The sequence below is a fragment of the Pelodiscus sinensis genome, chromosome 19 (assembly GCF_052426305.1).
Source record: "Pelodiscus sinensis isolate ZL-2025 chromosome 19, ASM5242630v1, whole genome shotgun sequence".
Classification (NCBI taxonomy): domain Eukaryota; kingdom Metazoa; phylum Chordata; order Testudines; family Trionychidae; genus Pelodiscus; species Pelodiscus sinensis.
Genome location: NC_143070.1, coordinates 5869207 through 5891717, shown reverse-complemented (window position 1 = coordinate 5891717; position 22511 = coordinate 5869207). Strand labels below are relative to the sequence as shown.

At 50.4% G+C, this 22511-nt stretch overlaps 2 protein-coding genes across 7 annotated transcripts; both read left to right on the top strand.

Moving 5' to 3' along the window:
* The first annotated feature begins 588 nt into the window (after positions 1-588).
* LOC102444494 (uncharacterized) lies at positions 589-6903 on the top strand. Its single transcript, XM_089770884.1, has 5 exons — positions 589-627; positions 1087-1213; positions 1789-1902; positions 2213-4072; positions 4597-6903. Exons 1-5 carry the CDS (start codon positions 604-606, stop codon positions 4695-4697), a joined length of 2226 nt encoding a protein of 741 aa, XP_089627010.1. The 5' UTR covers positions 589-603; the 3' UTR covers positions 4698-6903.
* A 1447-nt stretch (positions 6904-8350) lies between these two features.
* On the top strand, positions 8351-22511 carry LOC106731280 (zinc finger protein 707-like). Of its 6 annotated transcripts, none has more exons than XM_089770734.1 (5): positions 8366-8812; positions 10775-11000; positions 11758-11884; positions 12465-12578; positions 12887-15467. In XM_089770734.1, exons 2-5 carry the CDS (start codon positions 10977-10979, stop codon positions 15022-15024), a joined length of 2403 nt encoding a protein of 800 aa, XP_089626860.1. In that variant the 5' UTR covers positions 8366-8812; positions 10775-10976; the 3' UTR covers positions 15025-15467. The 6 variants fall into 6 exon arrangements, 5 of the variants coding, with proteins under 5 accessions (XP_089626861.1, XP_089626860.1, XP_089626862.1 ...); XR_016347304.1 differs by lacking the exon at positions 8366-8812 and having other exon boundaries at positions 10962-11000; positions 12887-15123; positions 15155-15467; XM_089770735.1 differs by having other exon boundaries at positions 8351-11000; positions 12465-12637; positions 12887-13328.

The window sequence follows — 22511 nt, the reverse complement described above, 5'->3', positions numbered from 1 at the left end:
GATGAGGTTACAACATCTGTACACACTAGTCAAGATGTGGGCGTCCCATGGTTTTCAATAGAGGCAATAAGATAGTTTCTGTCTTATTCTCTATCCCTTTTTAATGATTCCTAACATTCTGTTTGCTTTTTTGGCTGCCGCTGCACATGGAGTGGATGTTTTCAGGGATGACTCCAATCTCTCTTAAGTCGTTGTAGTTAAATTAGCCCCCAGTTAACCTCTATTTGGGTGGGGGAGGGAACACTAGCTGGGGAGACACAACACTGGGGGGAGGGAGCACAGCCCAAAATGGCTCCTTAGATTCTGCTGTTTCCCCAGCTCGGAGCTCAGAGATGCTGCTACAGGTGGATTCAAAGGGGCTCGGTGGGTTTTGTCCTGATGGGAGGGGCCGGGCTGGGGGGAACAAACTAACTGGGTTTCTTCTCATAGGACCAAACCAGAGAGTCCCAGCGTGTGTCTGCAGGGGCAGGGCCTGGGGGGACTTGGGGTGCAACAGGGACTCAGGCCCCTTCTGACACCTCCCCCATCGCCCCTCTCGCCCGACAGGCTGAGGAGACACGTCGAGAGTTCGCTCCAGAGCGCCCGTCTGCCAGGGGCCGGGCAATGGCCGGGATGGAGCCCACTCAGGTAGGGGGTTCAGGGAGCTGCTGGGCGGGGGAGGGAGGAGACAGGGTGGGATGAAGCTGCTGAGTTTCTGAGCAGGCCCATGGGCAGGGTGTGACCGCGCCCCCATTTCTAACCCAGGCCCCAGCCCCAATGCTGTGACCTGAGCTCCCAGCCAGAGGTTGCTGGGAAACACAAAGGGAAGCTGCCGGGATTCCCGTCCCTGCCTGTGGCTCAGAGCTCGGCTTCCGCCTCAGCCTCTGGCTAGTAGGTGTGTGGCCAGGGAGAAGGCCCTGCCCTCTGTCTGCTGAGGGGGACGAGGACGAGGATTTCTCTGCCCATCCCCTGAAGCCTCTTGCCTGCTGGAAACAGGCTGGGGATGGGATTCTACTTCTCCCGCCCTCTCAGAGTTATTTTTCCCCATAACGACTGGAATTGTGGCTGGGGCTGCAGGCAGTGGGTGAGGGACTCTTGTTGTTGCAGATGCGGGTGACCTTCGAGGAGGTGGCTGTGTATTTCACCCCGGGGCAGGGGGCGCTGCTGGGCCCCGCTCAGAGAGCCCTCTACAGGGACGTCATGCAGGAGAACTACGAGGCGGTGACCTCGCTGGGTAAGGGCGTCCTGGCCCCTCGGGGATTAGGAGCCGTGGGGTCTGCGTGTCCGACACGGGGCAGGTTCTTCCCTGCTCAGGTGGCCTGGACAGGAATGGGTTCCATGGGCACAGCTGCCGGGGGAGAGCGACTTGCATCTCCGCATCCTGTGCAGTGAGACCAGGGTGTCAAACCCTAATGGACGTGCTAAATCATCCCCACCCGGCCCCTCTAGATTTCAAGGCGGAGGGGCCATGTATCCTCCTGTCTGTGTTGCTTCTCCAGCCGTGGGGAGGGCTCTGGGCTCTGCAGGTTTAGAAACAGGCAGGGGTTTAACTGCAGAGCTGTGAGTGTCAGCAAGGGCCCCAGACTGCCCAGATCCTGGGAACTCCTAGTGAGGATGTAATAGTTCCTCTCACCTCCCTACACGTCTGCCTCTCCCCAGGGGGCTCAGTGACCATGTTCCCGTCCTCTTGGATTGCACATTCCCCAGCAGAGCCCGGGGACAGGTTCCACTCACGGAATGTCCCTTGGGACAGACGCTCTCCCCACCCTCCACGCGCCCTGATCTGCTCTGATTTCACCCCCTGCGCAGGGTTTCCCGTTCCCAAACCTGAGCTGATCGCCCGGCTGGAACGAGGGGAAGAGCCCTGGGTGCCCGACCTCCAGGCCGGGGAAGAAAGAGAGATCCCGAAAGGCACCTGCACAGGTGAGGACTGGCACAGAAACTAGCTGCTGAATGAAGGAAATGTTAAGAGTCCCAAAAATGAGGTGTCGGTAATTGCTTTCGGTACTGCCTCATCTCATGAAGGGCTGGTGTAGTCCAGCTGATATTCCTCATGGTTTTCCACCAGGCCTGTTACCTTCAGGAGTTTCCTTCCCTGTGAGTGTGTGTGTGTGGGAAGCAGAAAAACAATCCAATTGCTTTTTCTGTGCAATTTTAGTGTGTTGGGTTTTCCCTTGGTGCTGTTCTTCTTTCTCCCCACCTCAGTGACTCCTTCCTTGATTCTCTCTCTCAGGAGGTGACAGGACAGCGAATGAGAATAAAGAGGGTAATCAAAAGCAGGAAGTTTCTGTGGAAATAGAACCGCAGGCAACATTTGTGGGAAGAGCTGAAAGGAATTTTTCCCAGTGCTTGGAACAGAGAGAAGCCTGGGGAAATTGGCACAGGCCCGAGAGGCTGCTGGGAAACCACATAAGTGAGCAAATGGATGAATCTGTTAAATGTGGGGAAGGACTCAAGGAAAAGAAACTGATGATACATGAGACAAGCCACATAGGAGAGAGACCCTATAAGTGCTTAGACTGTGGGAAGAGTTTCGTAAAGAGGTCATGTCTCACTAAACATCAGGCCGTCCACACAGGAAAGAGACCACATAAGTGTTTAGACTGTGGGAAAAGTTTTAAAAGAAGATCTGCCCTTGTTTTACATCAGAAAATCCACACAGGAGAAAGACCCCAGAAGTGCTTGGACTGTGGAAAAAGTTTCTTACAGAAGTCAGCCCTTTTTATGCATCAGAAAATCCACACAGGAGAACGACCCCATACATGCTTAGACTGTGGAAAATGTTTCATCCAGAGATCAGACCTCAATAAACATAAGGCAATCCACTCAGGAGACAGGCCCCATAAGTGCTTAGACTGTGGGAAAAGTTTCAGATGGAAGTCAGCCCTTGTTTCACATCAGAAAATCCACACAAGAGAAGGGAAACCCAGTCAGTGCTTAGACTGTGGAAAAATATTCATTCAGAGGTCAGACCTTATTATTCATCAGGCAGTCCACCTAGAAGAGAGACCCCATAAATGCTTGGACTGCGGAAAGAGCTTTATGTGTAGGTCAAACCTCGTTCAACATCAGAAAATCCACAGAGGAGAGAGACCTCACAAGTGCTCAGACTGTGGAAAAAGTTTCATACGACGGTCTTCTCTTGTTAAACACCAAGCAATCCACACAGGAGAGAAACCCCATAAGTGCCTGGACTGTGGGAAAAGTTTCATACATAGGTCAGATGTTGTTAAACATCAGGCTATCCACACAGGGGAGAGACCCCACACGTGCTCCTACTGTGGAAGAAGCTTCAAGTGGAACTCGTCCCTTCTTAGTCATCAGGCAAGCCACAAAGGAGAGAGACCTCATCACTGCTTAGAGTGTGGAAAAAGTTTCATACATAGGTCTGCTCTTGTTAAACACCAGGCAATCCACACAGGAAAGAGACCCTATAAGTGCCTGGACTGTGGGAAAAGTTTCATACATAGGTCAGATGTTGTTAAACATCAGGCCATCCACACAGGAGAGAGACCTCACAAGTGCTCCGACTGTGGAAAAAGTTTCGTACAGAGGTCAGCCTTTGTTATGCATCAGAAAATCCACACAGGAGAGAAACCCCATCAGTGCTTAGACTGTGGAAAATGTTTCCTACGGAGGGCAGATCTCAATAAACATCAGGCAGTCCACTCAGGAGACAGACCCCATAAGTGTTTAGTCTGTAGAAAAGGGTTTACGATTAGGTCACAGCTTGTTCAACATCAGGCAGTCCACACAGGAGAGAGATCCAATACATGCTTGCAATGTGGGGAAAGTTTCACACATAGGTCAACCCTTCTTATTCATCAAACAATCCACAATGGAAAGAGACCTCATAACTGCTTAGACTGTGGAAAAAGTTTCCTGTGGAAGTCCGCTCTTGTTTCACATCAGGCAATCCACACCGGAGAGAGACCGCACAATTGTTTAGACTGTGGAAAACGTTTCATACAGAGGTCGGACCTCAAAAAACATCAGGCAGTCCACACAGGGGTCCGACCCCATAAGTGCTTGGACTGTGAAAAAAGTTTTATACGGAAGTCCAACCTTGTTAAACATCAGGCTATCCACACAGAGGAGAGAGATCCTATAAATCCTTAGACTGTGGAAAATCTTTCATATGGAGATCATAGGGTCATAAACATTGAGCAGTTCACAGAGGAGGGAGACCCCATAAAGTTTTGGACTGTGGGAAAAGTTTCACACAAAGATTAAATGTTAACACATCAGAGGTTCTCCTTAGGAGAGAGACCCAATGGGTGATTGAAGTTTGAGGAAAGTTTCATACAGAGGTCAGACCTCGTTAAATATCTGTCAGTCCATACAGGATTTTAACTCTGAGACAGTTTGGGCTGTGGGAAAGGTTTCAGAAAGTGATCAGCCCTTCTCAACGTCAGGCTATCCACAATAAGAAACTCTGTAAGTGATCAGACTGGGATAAATTTCAGAAACGAATCAGTGTGAGACTCCCTAAATGCCTGGACTGAGAAAAAGTTTCACTCAGCAAATATTGTAACACGTGAGGTAATCCACTCAGAAGTACTTGGACTGCAAGAAAAGTTACAAAATTAGATCAGCCCTTGTTTTACATCCATGCTTGGGAGAGACCCCATAGATGCTTGGACTATTGCAAAAGTTGCACACAGAGGTCACACTTCATTAAACATGGGGGAATTCACACAGGAGCTCAACTTTTGTGACTCATGGTCAAAAAGGGTTGAGAACCTTGGAGGCTAATTGACCTAGATTAAACCTTTAGGGTACGTCTACACTGTGAGGCTTAACTCGAAATAAGCGACGCAAAGTGAGCTATGTCAATTGCGTAGCTTATTTAGAAATTGGGAGCGTCTACACAGCACTTATTTTGAAACAGAGCACTCTTCCTCTGATTTCCCTTTCTCGTACAATGAGGCTGCGTCTAGACTGGCATGATTTTGTGCAAATACTTTTAACGGAAAAGTTTTTCCATTAAAAGTATTTGCGCAAGAGAGCATCTACACTGGCATGTGCTTTTGCGCAAAATAAGTGCTTTTGTGCAAAAGCATCCGTGCCAGTGTAGACGCTCTCTTGCGCAAGAAAGCTCCGATGGCCATTTTAGCCATTGGGCTTTCTTGCGCAAGAAATTAACGTTGCTGTCTACACTGGCCTCTTGCGCAAGAATACTTGCGCAAGAATACTTGCGCAAGAGGGCTTATACCTGAGCGGGAGCATCAGAGTATTTGCGCAAGAAGCACTGATTTTGTACATTACAACGTCAGAGTTCTTGCGCAAATACTCGCGGCCAGTGTAGACAAGCGGCAAGATTTTGCGCAAAAGCAGCCACTTTTGCACAAAATCATGCCAGTCTAGACACAGCCTGAGAGTTATAGAAGTTGGAATAAGAAGTCCTCCAGCTTCACCGTATTTTGACACTATTTCAAAATAACTGCCTGCTGTGTAGACATGGACTAAGTTATTTCAGAATAGCACTAGTTATTTTGAAATAGTTCACAGGGTAGATGTAGCCTTAGAGACATGTTAGACAAGCATATATTAGAAGCTACTGCATGTTTGCTAATTAGAACTTTGAAATAGGAACTCGTAAAGAAAAAAGGAAGAACATAGTACTTACGATTAATCACCGTTAAGTTGCATGATTAACTCCAACACTGGATGTAGTTAGAAAACTGAATCTCTGTGAGTCACATTGTTAAACATTAGAATACCAGTTGAAATTTCTCAATAAATGTACATTTTTCTGCGTGTTCAAATATATTGAATCCTAACACAGCAAAGAATAGGAAGTGTACAGGACTCGCTTTATATTTTTTTCATTACAAATATTTCCACTGTAAGCATGATAAAGAAAAGAAATGGTATTTGTGACTTCACCTCCCACATGTACTATAGGGCGATTTCCTTTTCATGAAAGTATCATTTACAAAATGTTGATAATTTTTGTTACACCGCTTCAGTCCACGCCCTAAGCTGTTTATTTCTTTGTCTAGCTGGGTCATGATTATTTGGGTGGCTTGAGGGATTTCTTGCAGCTGGACATGAAGACGGAGGAGTGAGGGTGAGACAGTGAGGGGGCGGGGGAGCCTACTCGGAATGAAAAAATGCGCTTCTCTATATGGATCGATCCAATCCTCTATGATCCCAAGGATTCCCATCCACCCAGCATTCTAGCTCAGCTCTATGCCCTGGAGGACTGGGGGGGTCTATCCAGATAGTTACACCAGAAATGACGTTGTCCCGACTCTCTATTATCTTGTAACGTGGTGGGGGGAGGGAGGAGAGGGTTGTCTAATACTTCTCTGCCTTTAGAGTTGGGGGTGAGGTGCTTTGTGCGTGGTATGAAGTGTAAAGTGCTTGGGAATATACACAACAAAAAAGAGAGGTGATGTCTGGACTCAAGACTTCGAATTCCTGTTTTGCTGCACTTTGCCACTGGTAATGGAATTTTCTATTTGCTTTTTGAACAGTCCATCACAGGGCTAAACTGAGGGGCAGGTGATCCAGGTACCCCTCCAGTGCCAGGTTTGGGGCTGCAGGATGCAGGGGTCTGTTCATGTTGTTAGAGCAGTGTTTCCCAAATGGTGTTCGGTGGAACCCCGGGATTCCACAAAGTGAAAATAGGGGTTCTGCGAGAAAATTCCATTAGTCACATTTCATGATTTTAAAAACAATAATTAATATTTAACCATTTATGAAAACAATTTTCATTTGTGTTGATCTCATGACCTTGTTTAGCATTTGTTTATTATTATCCTTACTTATTTGTGGTCTGTTTTTTCAGCTCCATATATAAGACTGTTATTAGGGGTTCTGCAAAATTATTTCAAGTTTAAAAGGGTTCGGTGGCCAAATACAATTGGGAAACGTGTTAGAGTAATAAAAGTTTAACAAATGAATTTGGAGGCCCCTGGAACGCTCCTTGCCTAGGGTGCTTATGTGGTTTAGGTCTAGGCCTGGCCTCTCACACATGTCTCTGGAAAGCTGCCTGCTTTTGAAGCATGACAAAAAAAACCCCAAACAAACAAACAAACAAAACAAAAAACCCCCACTGAAATCAAAGCAAATAAACTTGCCACTAATCTGGTAACTTGGGAGTTCCAGTGCTTATATAGAACATAACAACATAAGAACGGCTGTACTGGGTCAGACCAAAGGTCCATCTAGCCCAGTATCCTGTCTACCGACAGTGGCCAGCACCAGGTGCCCCAGAGAGGGTGGACCGAAGACAATGATCAAGCGATTTGACTCCTGCCATCCTTCTCCAGCCTCTGACAAACAGAGGCCAAGGACACCATTTTATCCCCTGGCTAATAGCCTTTTATGGACCTAACCTCCATGAATTTATCCAGCTTCTCTTTAAACTCTATTATAGTCCTATAGTCCTATGCTATATGGTGCTGGTCTTCCTTCTTTCCAGTTGGGAAGTCTACTGTATATTGGAGAGAGTTTGTCATCTTTGTTTGTTCAAGAACTGCTCCTAAACGGTAAGAACTAAGACGGCTTCCTCGTATCCTAACTTAAAGCAAAGTAAGGGTTCGATTGCACCAGGACAGTAGGTTGTGCCTGGAATGGGAGTGTTTTTCATACAGCCATACAGAAAAAAAGACAGGATCACCTGTATGGCACCCTCCCATATGCATCTGGGACAGACCCAGATCCTAGCCTCCCACCCCCCCTCAGCCTCCAGGTGCCCCACCCCCAAATTTGTATGGGGACATTGTGAGCTGTTCCCGTTTGTCGAGGAGTGGAAAGGAAAGCGCACGCTTTGCTGGAGCTGCTGCAGCCATGGAGAGATGCTTCTCACCTGTCCCCAAGCTGCTGCGGTACTCTGTCCCTGGGGCAATCTGCACACCGAACCCCATCCAGAGCGATGATTTACATGAAGCAGGGACATTTTGATTATATATTCCAAGCAACAAAAATTAACTCAGCTAAGGACCTGAGCAATGTCAGGTAAATCTTCTAGGGCTGAATACAAACCTTTCCAGTAGATTCAATTGCAGGCCAGACTTGGGTTAAATCATAAACCCTTTGGGGGAGGTGAAGCTGGGAAGAAGGGCCCTGCCACCCAGGCCCTGAGGGTCTGGGGCCCCCACGGCAACATGTGTCCTGCAGCATCACCAGGGCTAGGACATGTGGACTGTGAACACATGAGCTGTGAACCACCTTACATGCCAGAGATGCGGTTTGTGCTTCCCTGTAGCCCACAGCCTGGGGCTGAGTGTTTTCCTTGAACCTTCCCTGTTTTTCCTTATTTCTCCATGCGCTGCTGTTTCATACATTGCATTGAATCTGAGCTCTGGGCAGGGAAGGGGCTGGCACAGAAGGAGCCGGTGGGGGTGGGGTCCTCTTAGTCCCTGTCCTAGTGACCCCAGCAAGCCAGGGCTTGGAGCCCCCTGGAATGCTGGGCCCCGCCTTGCCCCTATGAGCCCCCCCTTCGGGCTGGCTGCTCCCGCGGGGTCTGTGAGCGGGGCAGAGCCAGGCCCAGGGGCGCAGCGCAGCGCGGATGGCGGGTGTCTCGCTAGGACCCAGCAGCAGGAGCAGCAGGCGCGGGGGGAGCGATCGCTGGCTCCGGCCCGGCCGCAGGAAGCGACTCGCCGCCGCTGCTCGCGGGGACTCTGGGGCCAGGCTCCGGGCCGGATCCCCGAGCCCCGGCGGGGGCTGCTGCGGGGCCCCGGAGCCCGGGCTGCAGCCGGGAGGGGGAATCTCCGGCCGGGCCAGTCCCGCTGCTCCCTCCCCAGGAGCCTCTCCCCGGGCAGCGCCCCCAGCCCGGCCCGGCCCAGCCCCTGCCCCAGGGCGGGCAGCGCTTGGGGGGCAGGTAAGAGAGACCCCCCGGGAGCGGCGCCCCGGTGCCCCCGGGCTGCAGGGGGAGGGGTTGGCCCCGGGCTGCTCCCGGCGGAGCTGGCTGCGAGTCCCCGCCCGGGGCAGCAGATGCGCTGGGCTAAGAACGGGGCCCGGGCACGGCGGGGGGCGGGACACAGGAATTGGGGGCGGGGCAGAAAAGTTGCCCCGGCTGGGTTGAGCCAGCTGTGGTGGTTGCAGACACGGGGGAGGGGGCAGAGGGGGGTTTCCTCCCCACCCTGGCAGGCTCTTAACTCCCTTTTCCCGGGGCCGAGGCCTTCCAGGTGCAGGGCAGCTCTGCAGTGTCCCCTCTGGTGGCGCCTGACCCTGTGAGGAATGAATTTTGTTCTGTGCACCAGCGTGGAGGAGAGGGGTGGGGCTCATCACGTCCCTATTGGTGCACAGAACAGACTTGAGACCACACACTTAGGGGTTGGGGCCAGGGGCTTCAGCGTGTGGGAGGGGGTCAGGGCTTGGGTTGAGGATGCAGGCTGTGGCGTGGGGCTGGGGATGAGGCGTTTGGGGTGCGGAGGAGGCTCAAGGCTGGAGCAGACAGTGCTGGCAGGATAGTGTGACCCACAAAGGCCTCAGGGGCTGTCACCGCTGCCCCACATGCCAACGGGCGGGGCAGGGAGTCTGTGCCAGGCCCAGTCTGTGCAATACAAACGTGTGCCAAGGGCATCCCACACTGGCCTGGTGTGTCTGGGCTGCCTGTGGGGCCCAGCTTGTTCCAAAGCATCCAGAAAGAGAGGGGGGGCAGCTACTAGATATTCTCTGTATTTGTTTCCAAAGCGGCCGGGGATGTTTTCATTAGAGGCAAGTCACCTGGCTCCTCCTCCCCACCCCTCCACTCACCTGCTAGGAGAGGCAACCAGCGCTTGGCCGGGACATGGGGGTGTCCGACATCCCTGGGTCACAGAGTCCCAGGCCCGGTGCCCTGGGCCCGCTCTGAATGGAGCCAGGCCAAACTTGGGTGTGATATGTGTCCCATTAGGGCTCTCTTTCCCCAGGGCCAGACGTCCCCTGGGTCTGAGTTCGGAGCGTCCAGTGCCCTTTTCGCACCGTGAGCTCCCTGCCAAACAGGTCACCTGGCCTCCCCCTGCCTCTTTGTTCCCCAACCCCGTGGGCAGGCTCTTTGCAGAGGCCTGCTGCGGCCGGTTGCTCCAACCAGCCCTGTCGTCCTGGGAAAGGGGTCTGCTCTGTCCAGGCTGGAGCGCCCCAGCCCGAGATGGGTCCTGTGGTCTGGCCTGGGGCAGGAAAGCGGGCTGCCCCTGCCCCCTCTGATTAACTGTTAAGCAGTTAACCGATTAACCACTCAGATCCCTAATTAATAGTGTTAGTCATTTCTATGAAATGGGTGTAACTTTGGGTGTGTCTACACTGCACCCTGAGCTGGAAATAAGCTACGCAATTTGTGTAGCTTATTTCGAGTGTATTTTGAAAGAGCTTTTTTCATCATTTGACGCTGCCGAGACAGCACCACATTTCAAAGGAAACTGCTCCTCTGAAATGTCCCTTAATCCTCATGGAACGAGGTTTACCAGGATGTCGGAATAGTGCGTGGCTGCTGTTTTTAAAGATGTTTCGAATAATAACGGGCGCACCGTCAAGATGTGGAACAGCTATTTCGGGATACCGGAAATATCCTGAAGGAGCGCTGCAGTGTAGACATAGCCTTTATGAGCTAACGATGTCTAAAACTTTAATTATAATCTTAGGGAAATAGGGGAAATTACTTGGTTCCCCATCAAAATGGCCTACTTGGCAGTAAGAAAGACATTTGGATTTGTGACAGGATATTCCAAGGGAGCTTTTCATGGCTCACCATGCAAAACTGGCCATTTTCAGACAAGGTTCCCCTCTCTGTCGGAGTCTTCAACTTGGCCAGTGTCACCACACATGACGAAGATGATTGATTCCAGAACTTCGCTCCCTGCAGGACCTCAGAGAGGGAAAAGCCTGCAGAGCCCGAGAGTCCCAGCACGTGACTGTAGGGGCAGGGTCCGGGGGGACTCAGAGGGCGACAGAGACTCAAGCCCCTTCTGACACCTCCCCCATCGCCCCTCTCGCCCGAACAGGCTGAGGAGACACGTCGAGAGTTCGTTCCAGAGCGCCCGTCTGCCAGGGGCCGGGGCTGGACAATGGCCGGGATGGAGCCTGCTCAGGTAGGGGGTTCAGGGAGCTGCTGAGCGGGGGGAGGGAGGAGACAGGGTGGGATAAAGCTGCTGGGTTTCTGAGCAGGCGCATAGGCAGGGTGTGACCGTGCCCCTATTTCTAACCCGGCTCCCCTGGGCAGGGCTGGGAGAATGTCCCAGACTCCCAATGCTGTGATCTGAGCCCCCAGCCAGAGGTTGCTCGGAAACACAAAGGGAAGCTGCCGGGATTCCTGTCCCTGCCTGTGGCTCAGAGCTCGGCTTCCGCCTCAGCCTCTGGCTAGCAGGTGTGTGGCCAGAGAGAAGGCCCTGCCCTCTGTCTGCTGAGGGGGAGGAGGATCTCTCTGCCCATCCCCTGAAGCCTCCTGGCTGCTCTAAACAGGCTGGGGGTGGGATTCTACTCCTGCCTCCCAGAGTTTTTAACCAGTGACAACTGGGATCAGAGCTGAAAGTAAGTCCTGTGCCCTGGTGTGTTGTTCTGGCAAGAAACTGGCCAGCTGGGGCACTTAGCTGCGGTGGGAGAAGCGAGGGGTTTCTAGGGCTTCCTGCAGGCTGCCGCACTAGAAGGAGACAGCCTGGTAGGTTATAAGGGCTGGCTGGGAGGGCGGGGAGTCTAGAATCAACCCATGCAAGAGCTGTATTGTATGGGGCAGGGGTATCCCTGAGTTGTTGTGATAGGACAGTACCTATAAAAAAATATAAATTACTTCCACCTCTGGGATTGTGGCTGGGGCCGCAGGCAGTGGGTGAGGGACTCTTGTTGTTGCAGATGCGGGTGACCTTCGAGGAGGTGGCTGTGTATTTCACCCCGGGGCAGGGGGCGCTGCTGGGCCCCGCTCAGAGAGCCCTCTACAGGGACGTCATGCAGGAGAACTACGAGGCGGTGACCTCGCTGGGTAAGGGCGTCCTGGCCCCTCGGGGATTAGGAGCCGTGGGGTCTGCGTGTCCGACACGGGTCAGGTTCTTCCCTGCTCAGGTGGCCTGGACAGGAATGGGTTCCATGGGCACCGCTGCCGGGCGAGAGCGACTTGTGTCTTTGTACCCTTTCCAATCGGTTAAAAAATAATGGACATGCTAAAGTCTCTCTTCCCCTCCAGGTTTCAATCCTGTGTGCATTGATTGCCATTCACACACACAATCCTGATTTATCTTCCTTCTCGGAACTGGCTCCAGCCGTGGGGAAGGCTCTGCAGATTTAGAAATAGGCAGGGGTGTAACTGCAGAGCTGTGAGTGTCAGCAAGGGCCCCAGACTGCCCAGATCCTGGGAACTCCTAGGGAGGGCGTCACAATTCCTCTCACCTCCCCACATGTCTGCCTCTCCCCAGGGGGCTCAGTGACCATGTTCCCGTCCTCTTGGGTTGCACATTCCCCAGCAGAGCCCGGGGACAGGTTCCACTCACGGAATGTCCCTTGGGACAGACGCTCTCCCCACCCTCCCTGTATCCTGATCTGCTCTGATTTCACCCCCTGCGCAGGGTTTCCCGTTCCCAAACCTGAACTGATCGCCCGGTTAGAACGAGGGGAAGAGCCCTGGGTACCCGACCGCCATGCCGGGGAGGAAAGAGAGATCCTGAGAGGCACCCACACAGGTGAGGACTGTCACAGCATCCAGCAAATGAAGGAAAAAGTTCAGAATTCCAACCATGAGGTATCAGTAATTGCCCTTTGTTCTTCCTCCTGTCACGCAGGGCAGGGTGTAGTCCAGCTGATATTGCTCACAGTTTCCCACCAGTGCTGTTAGCTGCAGGAGTTTCCTTTCCTGTGGGTGTTTTTGTGGGAAGTGGAGAGACAATCCAGTTGCTTGGTCTGTGCAATTTCAGTGTGTTGGGTTTTCCCTTGGTGCTGCTCCTCTTTCTCTCCAACTCAGTGATTCCTGCCTGGATTGTCTGTCTCCCAGCAGGTGGCAAGACAGGGAGTGAGAATGAAGAGGGGAATCAACAGCAGGAGGTTCCTAGGGAAATGGAACCGCAAACGACCTTTGTGGGAAGAGCTGAAAGGAATATTTCCCAGGGTTTGGAACAGGGAGAAGGATGGAGAAATTGGCACAGGCCGGAGAGGCTGCTGGGAAGCCACCCAAGTGAGCAAATGGACGAATCTGTTAAATATGGGGAAGGACACAAGGATCCCACCACCCAGCAGACAAACCCCAAGGAAGAGAAACACCATGAATGGCTCAGTTATGGGAAGGGATTTATCATGATCCCAGAGCTTATTACAGTGCAGACAGTAGATACTGAAGAGAAATCACTTCAGTGCTTGGACCATGGGGAAAGCATCAATAACAGCTCAGATCTTCATAGTCCCAGGAGAAGCCAAGTGGGGGAGAAAGCCTATCAATGCCTTAATGGAGGGAACTGTTCAAACTGGAAGTCAGCAGTGATTATGCATGCGACAAGCCACACAGGAGAGAGACCTTATAAGTGCTTAGATTGTGGGAAAAGCTTCATACAAAAGTCAGCCCTTGTTTCACACCAGAAGGGCCACACGGGAGAGAGACCTCATAAATGTTTAGACTGTGGAAAAAGTTTCATACAGAGGTCAGGCCTCACTAAACATCAGGTAATTCACACAGGGGACAGACCCCATATGTGCTTAGACTGTGGGAAATGTTTCAAATGGAAGTCAGGCCTTGTTTCACATCAGAAAATCCACAAAGGAGACAGACCCCATAAGTGTTTCGACTGTGGAAAAAGTTTCATACGGAGGTCAACCCTTGTTTCACATCAGAAAATCCACACAGGAGAAAGACCCTATAAATGCTTAGACTGTGGTAAAGGATTCATACAGAGGTCAGCCCTTGCTTCACATCAGAAAATCCACACAGGAGAGAGACCCCATAAGTGCTTAGACTGTGAAAAATGTTTCAGAGAAAGGTCAGGGCTCTTTAAACATCAGGCAATCCACAGAGAAGAGAGACCACATAAGTGCTTAGACTGTGGAAAAAAATTCATACAGAAGTCAGCCCTTGTTTCACATCAGAAAATCCACACAGGAGAGAAACCCCACAAGTGCTTAGACTGTGGAAAAAGTTTCAGAGAAAGATCAGGGCTCTTTAAACATCAGGCAAATCACGCAGGGGACAGACCCCATAAGTGTTTAGAATGTGAGAAAAGTTTTCTATGGAGATCAGCACTTATTTCGCATCAGAAAATCCACACAGGGGAGAGATCCCATAAATGCTTGGAGTGTGGTAAATGTTTCATACAGATGTCAGGTCTCTTTAAACATCAGGCAATCCACACAGGAGACAGACCCCACAAGTGTTTAAACTGTGGACAACGATTCATATGGAGGTCAGCCCTTATATCACACCAGAAAATCCACACAGGGGAGAGATCCCATAAGTGCTTGGAATGTGAAAAAACTTTTATACATAGGTCAGCCCTTGTTACACATCAAAAAATCCACACAGGGGAGAGACCCCATAAATGCTTAGACTGTGGGAAAAGTTTCATACAGAGGTCAGGCCTCATTAAACATCAGGCAATCCATTCAGGAGACAGGCCCCATAAGTGCTTAGACTGTGGGAAAAGTTTCAAATGGAGGTCAGGTCTTGTTTCACATCAGAAAATTCACACAGGAGAGAGACCCCATAAGTGCTCAGACTGTGGAAAAGCTTTTATTCGGAGGCCAGACCTTCTTAACCATCAGGCAATCCACCGTGGGGAGAGAGACCATCAGTGTTTACACTGTGAAAAAACTTTCATACGGAGGTCAGCCCTAATTTCACATCAGACAACCCATACAGGAGAGAGACCCTATAAGTGCTCAGCCTGTGGAAAAAGTTTCAAACGGAAATATGACCTTATTTTTCATCAGGCAGTCCATGCAGGTGAGACAACCCATAAGTGCTTAGACTGTGGAAAAAAGTTCCTATATAAGTCAGACCTCATGAAACATCGGGCAATCCACACAGGACACAGAAACCATAAGGCTGTGTATAGACTGGCCAGTTTTTCCGGAAAATCAGCCGCTTTTCCGGAAAAACTTGCCAGCAGTCTACACTGTCCGCTTGAATTTCCGCAAAAGCACTGACTTCCTACTGTCAGAAATCAGTGCTTTTTGCGGAAATACTATGCTGCTCCCGTTCAGGCAAAAGTCCCTTTTGCGCAAGACTTCATGGAGTGGTGAGACCTTCATGGAGACTTTCATGGAGTGGTGAGACCTTATTAAACCTTAGGCAATCGACACAAAACACAGAAACCATAAGCTTTAATATTAAAATTATACGGAGGTCCGACGTTAAATAGCATGCAATCCACTCAGGAGACAGAACCCACAAGTGCTTAGATTATGGAAAAAGTTTCATACGGAGGTCAGAGCTTCGCAAAGATCAAGCACTCCACAAAGGAGGGAGACCCCCTAAATGTTTGGACTGCGGGAAAAGTTTCACACAAAGATAAAATCTTAGCACATGAGAGGCTCTACATACGAGAGACCCCCATGAGTAACTGGACTGAGGCTGTGTCTAGACTGGCCAGTTTTTCCAGAAAAGCAGCCGCTTTTCCGGAAAAACTTGCCAGCTGTCTACAGTGGCCGCTTGAATTTCCGCAAAAGCACTGACGATCTCATGTAAGATTGTCAGTGCTTTTGTGGAAATACTACGCTGCTCCCGTTCGGGCAAAAGTCTTTTTCCGAAAACTTTTGCGCAAAAAGACCAGTGTAGACAGCAGAGATTTGTTTTCCGCAAAAAAGCCCCGATCGCGAAAATGGCGATCGGGGCTTTTTTGCGGAAAAGCGCGTCTAGATTGGCCACGGACGCTTTTTCGCAAAAAGTGCTTTTGTGGAAAAGCACCCTGCCAATCTAGACACGCTTTTCCGAAAATGCTTTTAACGGAAAACTGTTCCGTTAAAAGCATTTCCGGAAAATCATGCCAGTGTAGACGTAGCCAGAGTGAAGTTTCATCCCGAGATCAGATCTGTTTGAATATCAGTGAGCCCACGCTGGAGTTTGATCCCGTGGGTTCTTGGGCAGTGGAAAATGTTTTAGAAACTGATCAGCCCTTCTCACCATCAGGGTATGTTTGAGTTCACCTCTTACACGTACTATAGTGCTATCTTTTTATCATGAAAGTGGAAATAAAAAATGTTGATGATTTTTCTTAGACAGCCTCCATCTATTCCTCAAGGTGTTTCTTTCTCTAGCTCAGTCATGCTTGCTTTGGCTGCTTGAGGGCTGTCTCTCAGCTCTCCATAAAGACCGAAGATTTGGGGATATTTCTTCTCAACTCTAGTAGAGCGTTAGTGCCAAAGGTCACTGGTGAACTCTGTGTCTGCAACCTTATGTAGACTGGGGTTTTTAAACCAAAAGGCGCTTAACCTGTTCTTTCTCCACCGAGGGCTGCCCACCTCCTTTCCATACGGTGTTGCCTAATGCAGTAATCGGAGCTGACCTTGTCTGTGAAGACGGGCAAAAAAAGCGTTGAGTATTTTAGTTTTTCCCAGGTCATCTGTCACTAGGTTACCTCCCTCATCCAGTAAGGGCCCCACACCCTCTCTGATCACCCTCTTATGCAGGGGGCGGAGAGATAGCTCAGTGGTTTGAGCATTGGCCTGCCAAACCCAGAGCTGTGAGTTCAATCTTTATGGAGGCCATGTAGGGATTTGGGGCAAAAATTCATCAGGGATGGTACTTGGTCCTGCTGTGAAGGCAGGGGACTGGACTCAATGACCCTTCAAGGTCCCTTCCAGTTCTAGGAGATAGGCAATCTCCATTATAAAATAGTGATAGAAATGTAGCCATGTTAGTCTGGTGTAGCTGAAACAAAATACAGGACTATGTAGCACTTTAAAGACTAACAAGATGGTTTATTAGATGATGAGCTTTCGTGGGCCAGACCCACTTCCTCAGTTTTTGATCTGAGGAAGTGGGTCTGGCCCACGAAAGCTCATCATCTAATAAACCATCTTGTTAGTCTTTAAAGTGCTACATAGTCCTGTATTTTGTTCCATTATAAAAAAAAGAAATTGCTAACATGCCTGTAGAAACCTTTCTTGTTACCCTTCACATCCCTTGCTAGCTGCAATTCCAATTGCGCTTTTGCCTTCCTGATTACTCTTCTGCATTCTCGAGCAATATATTTATACTCCTCCCTAGTCATCTGTCCAAGTTTCCTCTTCTTATAAGCTTCCGTTTTGTGTTTAAGCTCACCAAGGATTTTCCCGGTAAGCCAGTCTGGTCACCTACCATATTTGCTTTTCTTACTGTGCATTGGGATGGTTTCTTCCTATGCCTTTAATAAGGCTTCTTTGAAATACTGCTAGTTCTCCTGGTCTCCTTTCCCCTTCATGTAAGCATCCCAGCGGATCCTGCCCATCAGTTCTCTGAGGGAGTCAAAGTCTGCTTTTCTGAAGGCCAGTGTGTGTATTTTGCTACTCTCCTTTCTTCCTTTGGGCAGGATCCTGAAATCAGCCATCTCATGATCACTGCTTCCCAGATTGCCACTCACATCTACTTCCTCTACTAGTTCAAGCAAAATGCAGGACAATGTAGCACTTTAAAGACTAACAAGATGGTTTATTAGATGATGAGCTTTCGTGGGCCAGACCCACTTCCTCAGATTCCTCCTTGTTTGTGAGCAGCAGGTTAAGCTGCGCATGGCCCCTGGTCGGTTCCCTCAGCACGTGTACCAGGAAGTTATCCCCAACATTCTCCAAAAACTTCCCGGATTGTCTGTGTACTGCTGTATTGGTCTCCCAACAGATGTCAGGGCGATTAAAGTTCCCCATGAGAACCAGGGCCTGTGATCTGGAAGCTTCTCTTAGTTGTCTGAAGAAAGCCTCATCTACCTCATCCACCTGATTTGGTGGTCTATAGCAGACACCAAGCACAACATCACCCCTGTTGCTTCCGCCTCTAAACCTAACCCATAGACCAGGGGTGTCCAAACTTTTTTCAAAGAGGGCCAGATTTGATGAAGTGAACATGCGTGAGGGCCGACCATTTTGCCTGACATTCTTTGAACCATTAAAATTAAATGCAAATTAACTATTTTATGCAAAGTTTATTGCAAACGGCATACTTTTCATTTCGTCACATGGATGACAAATCTAAACAGGTGTTAAATCACTCTGCCTTTCATATCTGAAGGCCAGATGGAAAAAAAAATCCAGGAAGCTGAAATATATGTCAGGAACATTGTAAAGTACATTACATATTATTGGTAATAAAGGTTGTCTGTCAACTTTTAAGTTCAAAAAATATGAACAGGAACATAACACCAAGTATATATGTTGTGTCCAAATATATTTATAACTGATTTAGACCAACTGACATTAACTGAGATTTTACAATGTATTCATCTCAATACATATGGATTCGGTGGGGGCCATAAAAGATAGATATTGCCAAATTACCTGTGGGGCCGTATTAAACCGGAACACGGGCCGCAATTGGCCCGCGGGCCGGACTTTGGATATGCCTGCCATAGACTCTCAACAAGCTTTTCTCCCTCTGTATACTGGCGCTCTGAGCAATCATAGTGCTCTCTTAGGCTGTGTCCAGACTCAGGGGTTTTTTCGGGAAAAGTAGCCTTTTCCCGAAAAAACTTCCCCTGCGTCCAGACTCAAGCCGCGTTCTTTCGAAATTAATTCGAAAGAACGCGGCTTTTCTTTCGATGGCGGTAAACCTCAATTCACGAGGAAGAACGCCTTCTTTCGAAAGTTCCTCTTTCGAAAGAAGGCGTTCTTCAATGTAAATAGGGCTTCTTCAAAAGAGAGCATCCAGACTCACTGGATGCTTTCTTTCGAAAAAGCAAGCCGCTTTTTCGAAATTTCTCTGTGCAGTCTAGATGCTCTCTTTCGAAAGAGGCTCTTTCGAAAGATGCTTTCAAAAGAGCCTCTTTCAAAAGAGGCTTGCAGTCTAGACATAGCCTTACAGTGCAACTCCTCCTTTTCTCCCCCGCCTGTTCTTCCTGAAGAGTTTATACCTTCCATGACAGTGCTCCGGTCATGTGAGTCATCCCACCAACTCAAATCATATTCTTTCACTGGGCCAGGGCTTCTAATTCTTCCTGTTTGTTTCCCAGGCTTCTTGCATTTGTGTACAATCACCTTAGATAGCCAGTTGATTGCCTTACCTTCTTCATTTGAATCAGGGGTCCTCCTTTGTTGCTCCTTCCTCCTTGTGTTTCTTCCCAGTATCCCACTTCTGGGCTTAGGTCACTGTCCCCTAATGAACCTAGTTCAAAGCCCTCCTCACTAGGTTTCCTCTCCTTCCTCATTAGCATTTCTCGTGCTCTCATTTGCATAGTCGCTTCCGATCTGTTTTGTGGAAGAGGTTTTTGAGCAAAAAAAACGCAGCGTAGACAGGGCAAAAAACCCTTTTGCTCAAGATAAATTATAAATAAATTAATGGAAATTGCCTATTTCCTAGAACTGGAAGGGACTAGTTGAAAGGTCATTGAGTCCAGACCCCTGCCTTCACAGCAGGACCAAATACCATCCCTGACAAATTTTTGCCCCAAATCCCTAAATGGCCGCCACAAGGATTGAACTCACAACCGTGGGTTTAGCAGGCCAATGCGCAATCCCTCTCCCCTGTCTCCCTGCTTTTTTGAGGACTAAGGGTTCTTGCGCAAAAGGTTTTTTTCTGCCAACTGGCCCCATCTACATTGCATTGTTTTGCACAAAAACCTCTTCTGCGAAACGGCTTGGAAGAGACTATGCAAATGAGAGCACGAGAAATGCTAATGAGCGCTTCATTTGCATTGCCTCTGCCGACACATTTCTGCAGTGTAGACATAGCCTTGGTTAGGTGGATCCCATCTCTTCCTAGCAGTCCTTGGGCCCCGAACAGAGTCCCATGCTCAAAGTAACCAAAACCCTCTCTCCAACACCACCTGCACAACCACTCATTTACTTCCTCGATTTGACGATCCCAACCTGGACCTTTTCCTTCAACAGGGCAGCTGGACGACAACACCACTTGCGCTTCAAATTCCTTGATCCTTCTTCCCAGCGCTACATCATCTGCAGTGACCTGCTCAAGGTCATTCTTGGCCGTATCGTTAGTTCCCACATGGAGAAGCAGGAAGGGGTCGCGATAGAAGAGGATAAACTACGGATGAGCTCTGATGCGGCACAGATGTAAAAGAGTCCCTCCTCTTTCCCCCCGCAGTCTGATTTTTGCAATGGCAGGCGGCTAAAGAGTGACCAGTTTTGAACATGCTGATGTTCGATTGCCAGGTCAGGGTCACAAGAGTGGATTGTATTTGTGGTGGCACGTCGGGTACCCCCCTCCCCGATCCTGCACCCCGTCTGCAGCAAGATGAGACTCCGCCAACCAGTAGTATAGAAAGGGTTTATTGCTCCTCCAGGATACAGCACAGCATAGACGTGATGTGGTTTCAGGAGTCAGGGCCAGGATGCCTCAGACCTCTTGGATTAGGGCGTCCATTGTCATCGGTAGACCCTCAGCCTTCAGCTAAGGCTGCTTCCTTCATGTTTCCCAGCCAACAACTGCCCCTTCCCCCGAAATCTGGTGTTGGTCTCCGCCTCTCTCCTCCTGGGAATCCCCTGTTATCTCCTCAGGCTGAGCCTAGGTGTCTGGGTTAATACACATTTGGGTGAGTCAGTGGGAATCGCACATCACAGAGCAGGGGGATCCCGGGTTACAGAGCAGACAGCACCCCCACTACACCACAGTATTCAATGAGGCTGGCCACAGAATGGGCATCGCACAGACTTGGTGGAATGAGGATAATCCATGGGACTCAGTAATACCAGAATACGAGATCCACTGGAAGGAGAAAACAAGCCATTTTGTCAGGCTAGACAGGCCAGGAGGGAGCACCCAACAAGTGCACAGCGGGGATTAGTCCTCTCCCGGGAGGAGTCACCTGGGGAAACGCAGCCCTAGCCCCTCTGAGCCACTGGCCGGGGAGCTCTGCCACGGTCCTCTTCTGCCCCCCCACCTCCTTCCCCCGCCGTTAGCTCTGCACACCTTCCAGCCCTTAGCAGCCCAGACCCTCACCCTCACTCCAGCTTTCCATTTTTTCTTCGTTTTTAACAAATGCAATTATTGAGATAAAGCAGTGGTCCCCAACGCGGTGCCCGCAGGTGCCATGATCTGGGCCGACCCCACCCCCGGCACACGGTGCCGGCCCCGGGCGCGTGGGCGGCCCTGCCCACGGGCGCGTGGCACACGCGTGGTGCCGGCCCTGGGCGCACGGCTCATGGGCGGCCCCTGCCCTGGGCGCACGGCAGATGCGCGGTGCTGGCCCCGGGCGCATGAACGGCCCCGCCCCTGGGCACGTAGCACGTGAGCGGCCCCGCCCCCAGACGCCCGGCATGTGAGCAGCCCTGCCTCCGGGCGCCCGGCAGCCCCGAAAGGCTGGGGACCACTGAGATAAAGCATGGACATTTTTCACTTATTCCCTTCCCCTCCCCCCAAAAACACCAATTTCAGTTAAAGACCCGAGCAATGCTAGGTACACTGGCTAGTTCAGTGTTTCTCAACGTTTTTTTATACATTACCCCCTCTTTCAAAAAAAAAAAATTATAAGTACCCCCAGTACATACAGTTTCCAGACACACAATTTTTTTTTCTACCATTGCAACACGTTTGTTTAAACAATCGTAGCCGGGTGGATGATGAAATTTGTGGGTGTGAAAAGTACAAAAATAATAAAACACTGTAAAACTTAAATCCAAAATTCAGTTTTCTCCAAATTTCAGTTGTGTTGATGTATCCCCCAGACTTCTCTTGAGTACCCCTAAGGGTACTTGTACCACTGAGTGGGAAACACGGGGCTAGTTTATAGGAGAACCGGAAGCCCTGGGAAAGGGGTGGGTTTTCCATAACACGCAAGGGGAGGAGGTGCTGTTTGGAGGGAAGCAATACAAGAGCAGCCACTGGGGGCAGCTGTACCACCAAGGGACAGGCCAGCAAGACTGAGGCTCTGCCACCTTGCCCCAAACTCTTTGCCCCCTCCCAACACTTGGCCCATGGTTGGGCTGCAGGACAGAGTGGCCACTGGAGCCTCCCCCTCCCCTACAGCCTGCAGACTGTAAGGGGGGGGGGGGCGGATAGTGCTGCAGACCTGGTCCAGGTCCCAGACCCTTTACACACACCCAGTGCAGACAGCCTGCAGGCTGGGAGGAGGCACAGGAGGCCAGGGCCAGCCCTCGGAGCCTTGACACCCCCCCCAACCAAGTGCAGGAAACGGGGGGCAGGAAGGATTAGAAGCTGGGACTGGCCCCCAACCTCCTGCCTCCCTAGACAGGCTGCAGGCCATGGGGTGGGCATTAGAAACTGCTCCCCCCCCCATCAAGCTGGAAGATCTGCATGCCGCAGCTCACTGCCATGGACCCCTGGGATGAACTGCTGGCACAGCGGCACCATGCTCGCTGCCCCCCATGGGCCTACTATCTGCCCCCTGCCCTGTGTCCCGCACTCCGCCCTCACTCCGGCACCCCAACTCCACACCTAATCCAAACCCTTCCCCCTCCCCTCCTCTGCTTTGAGCCCCCTTAACCCATCCCTTTGCCAAACAACAATGTAAACAAAGCGGCTATGTCTA

Excerpts from the sequence above, each read along its gene's own strand:
- LOC106731280 (XM_089770734.1), top strand. The coding sequence starts at position 10,977 with ATGGCCGGGATGGAGCCTGCTCAG. Across the intron at positions 11,885-12,464 it reads CGAGGCGGTGACCTCGCTGG|GGTTTCCCGTTCCCAAACCT; the intron begins GTAAGGGCGTCC and ends CCCCCTGCGCAG. Across the intron at positions 12,579-12,886 it reads CCTGAGAGGCACCCACACAG|CAGGTGGCAAGACAGGGAGT; the intron begins GTGAGGACTGTC and ends TCTGTCTCCCAG.
- LOC102444494 (XM_089770884.1), top strand. The coding sequence starts at position 604 with ATGGCCGGGATGGAGCCCACTCAG. Across the intron at positions 1,214-1,788 it reads CGAGGCGGTGACCTCGCTGG|GGTTTCCCGTTCCCAAACCT; the intron begins GTAAGGGCGTCC and ends CCCCCTGCGCAG. Across the intron at positions 1,903-2,212 it reads CCCGAAAGGCACCTGCACAG|GAGGTGACAGGACAGCGAAT; the intron begins GTGAGGACTGGC and ends TCTCTCTCTCAG.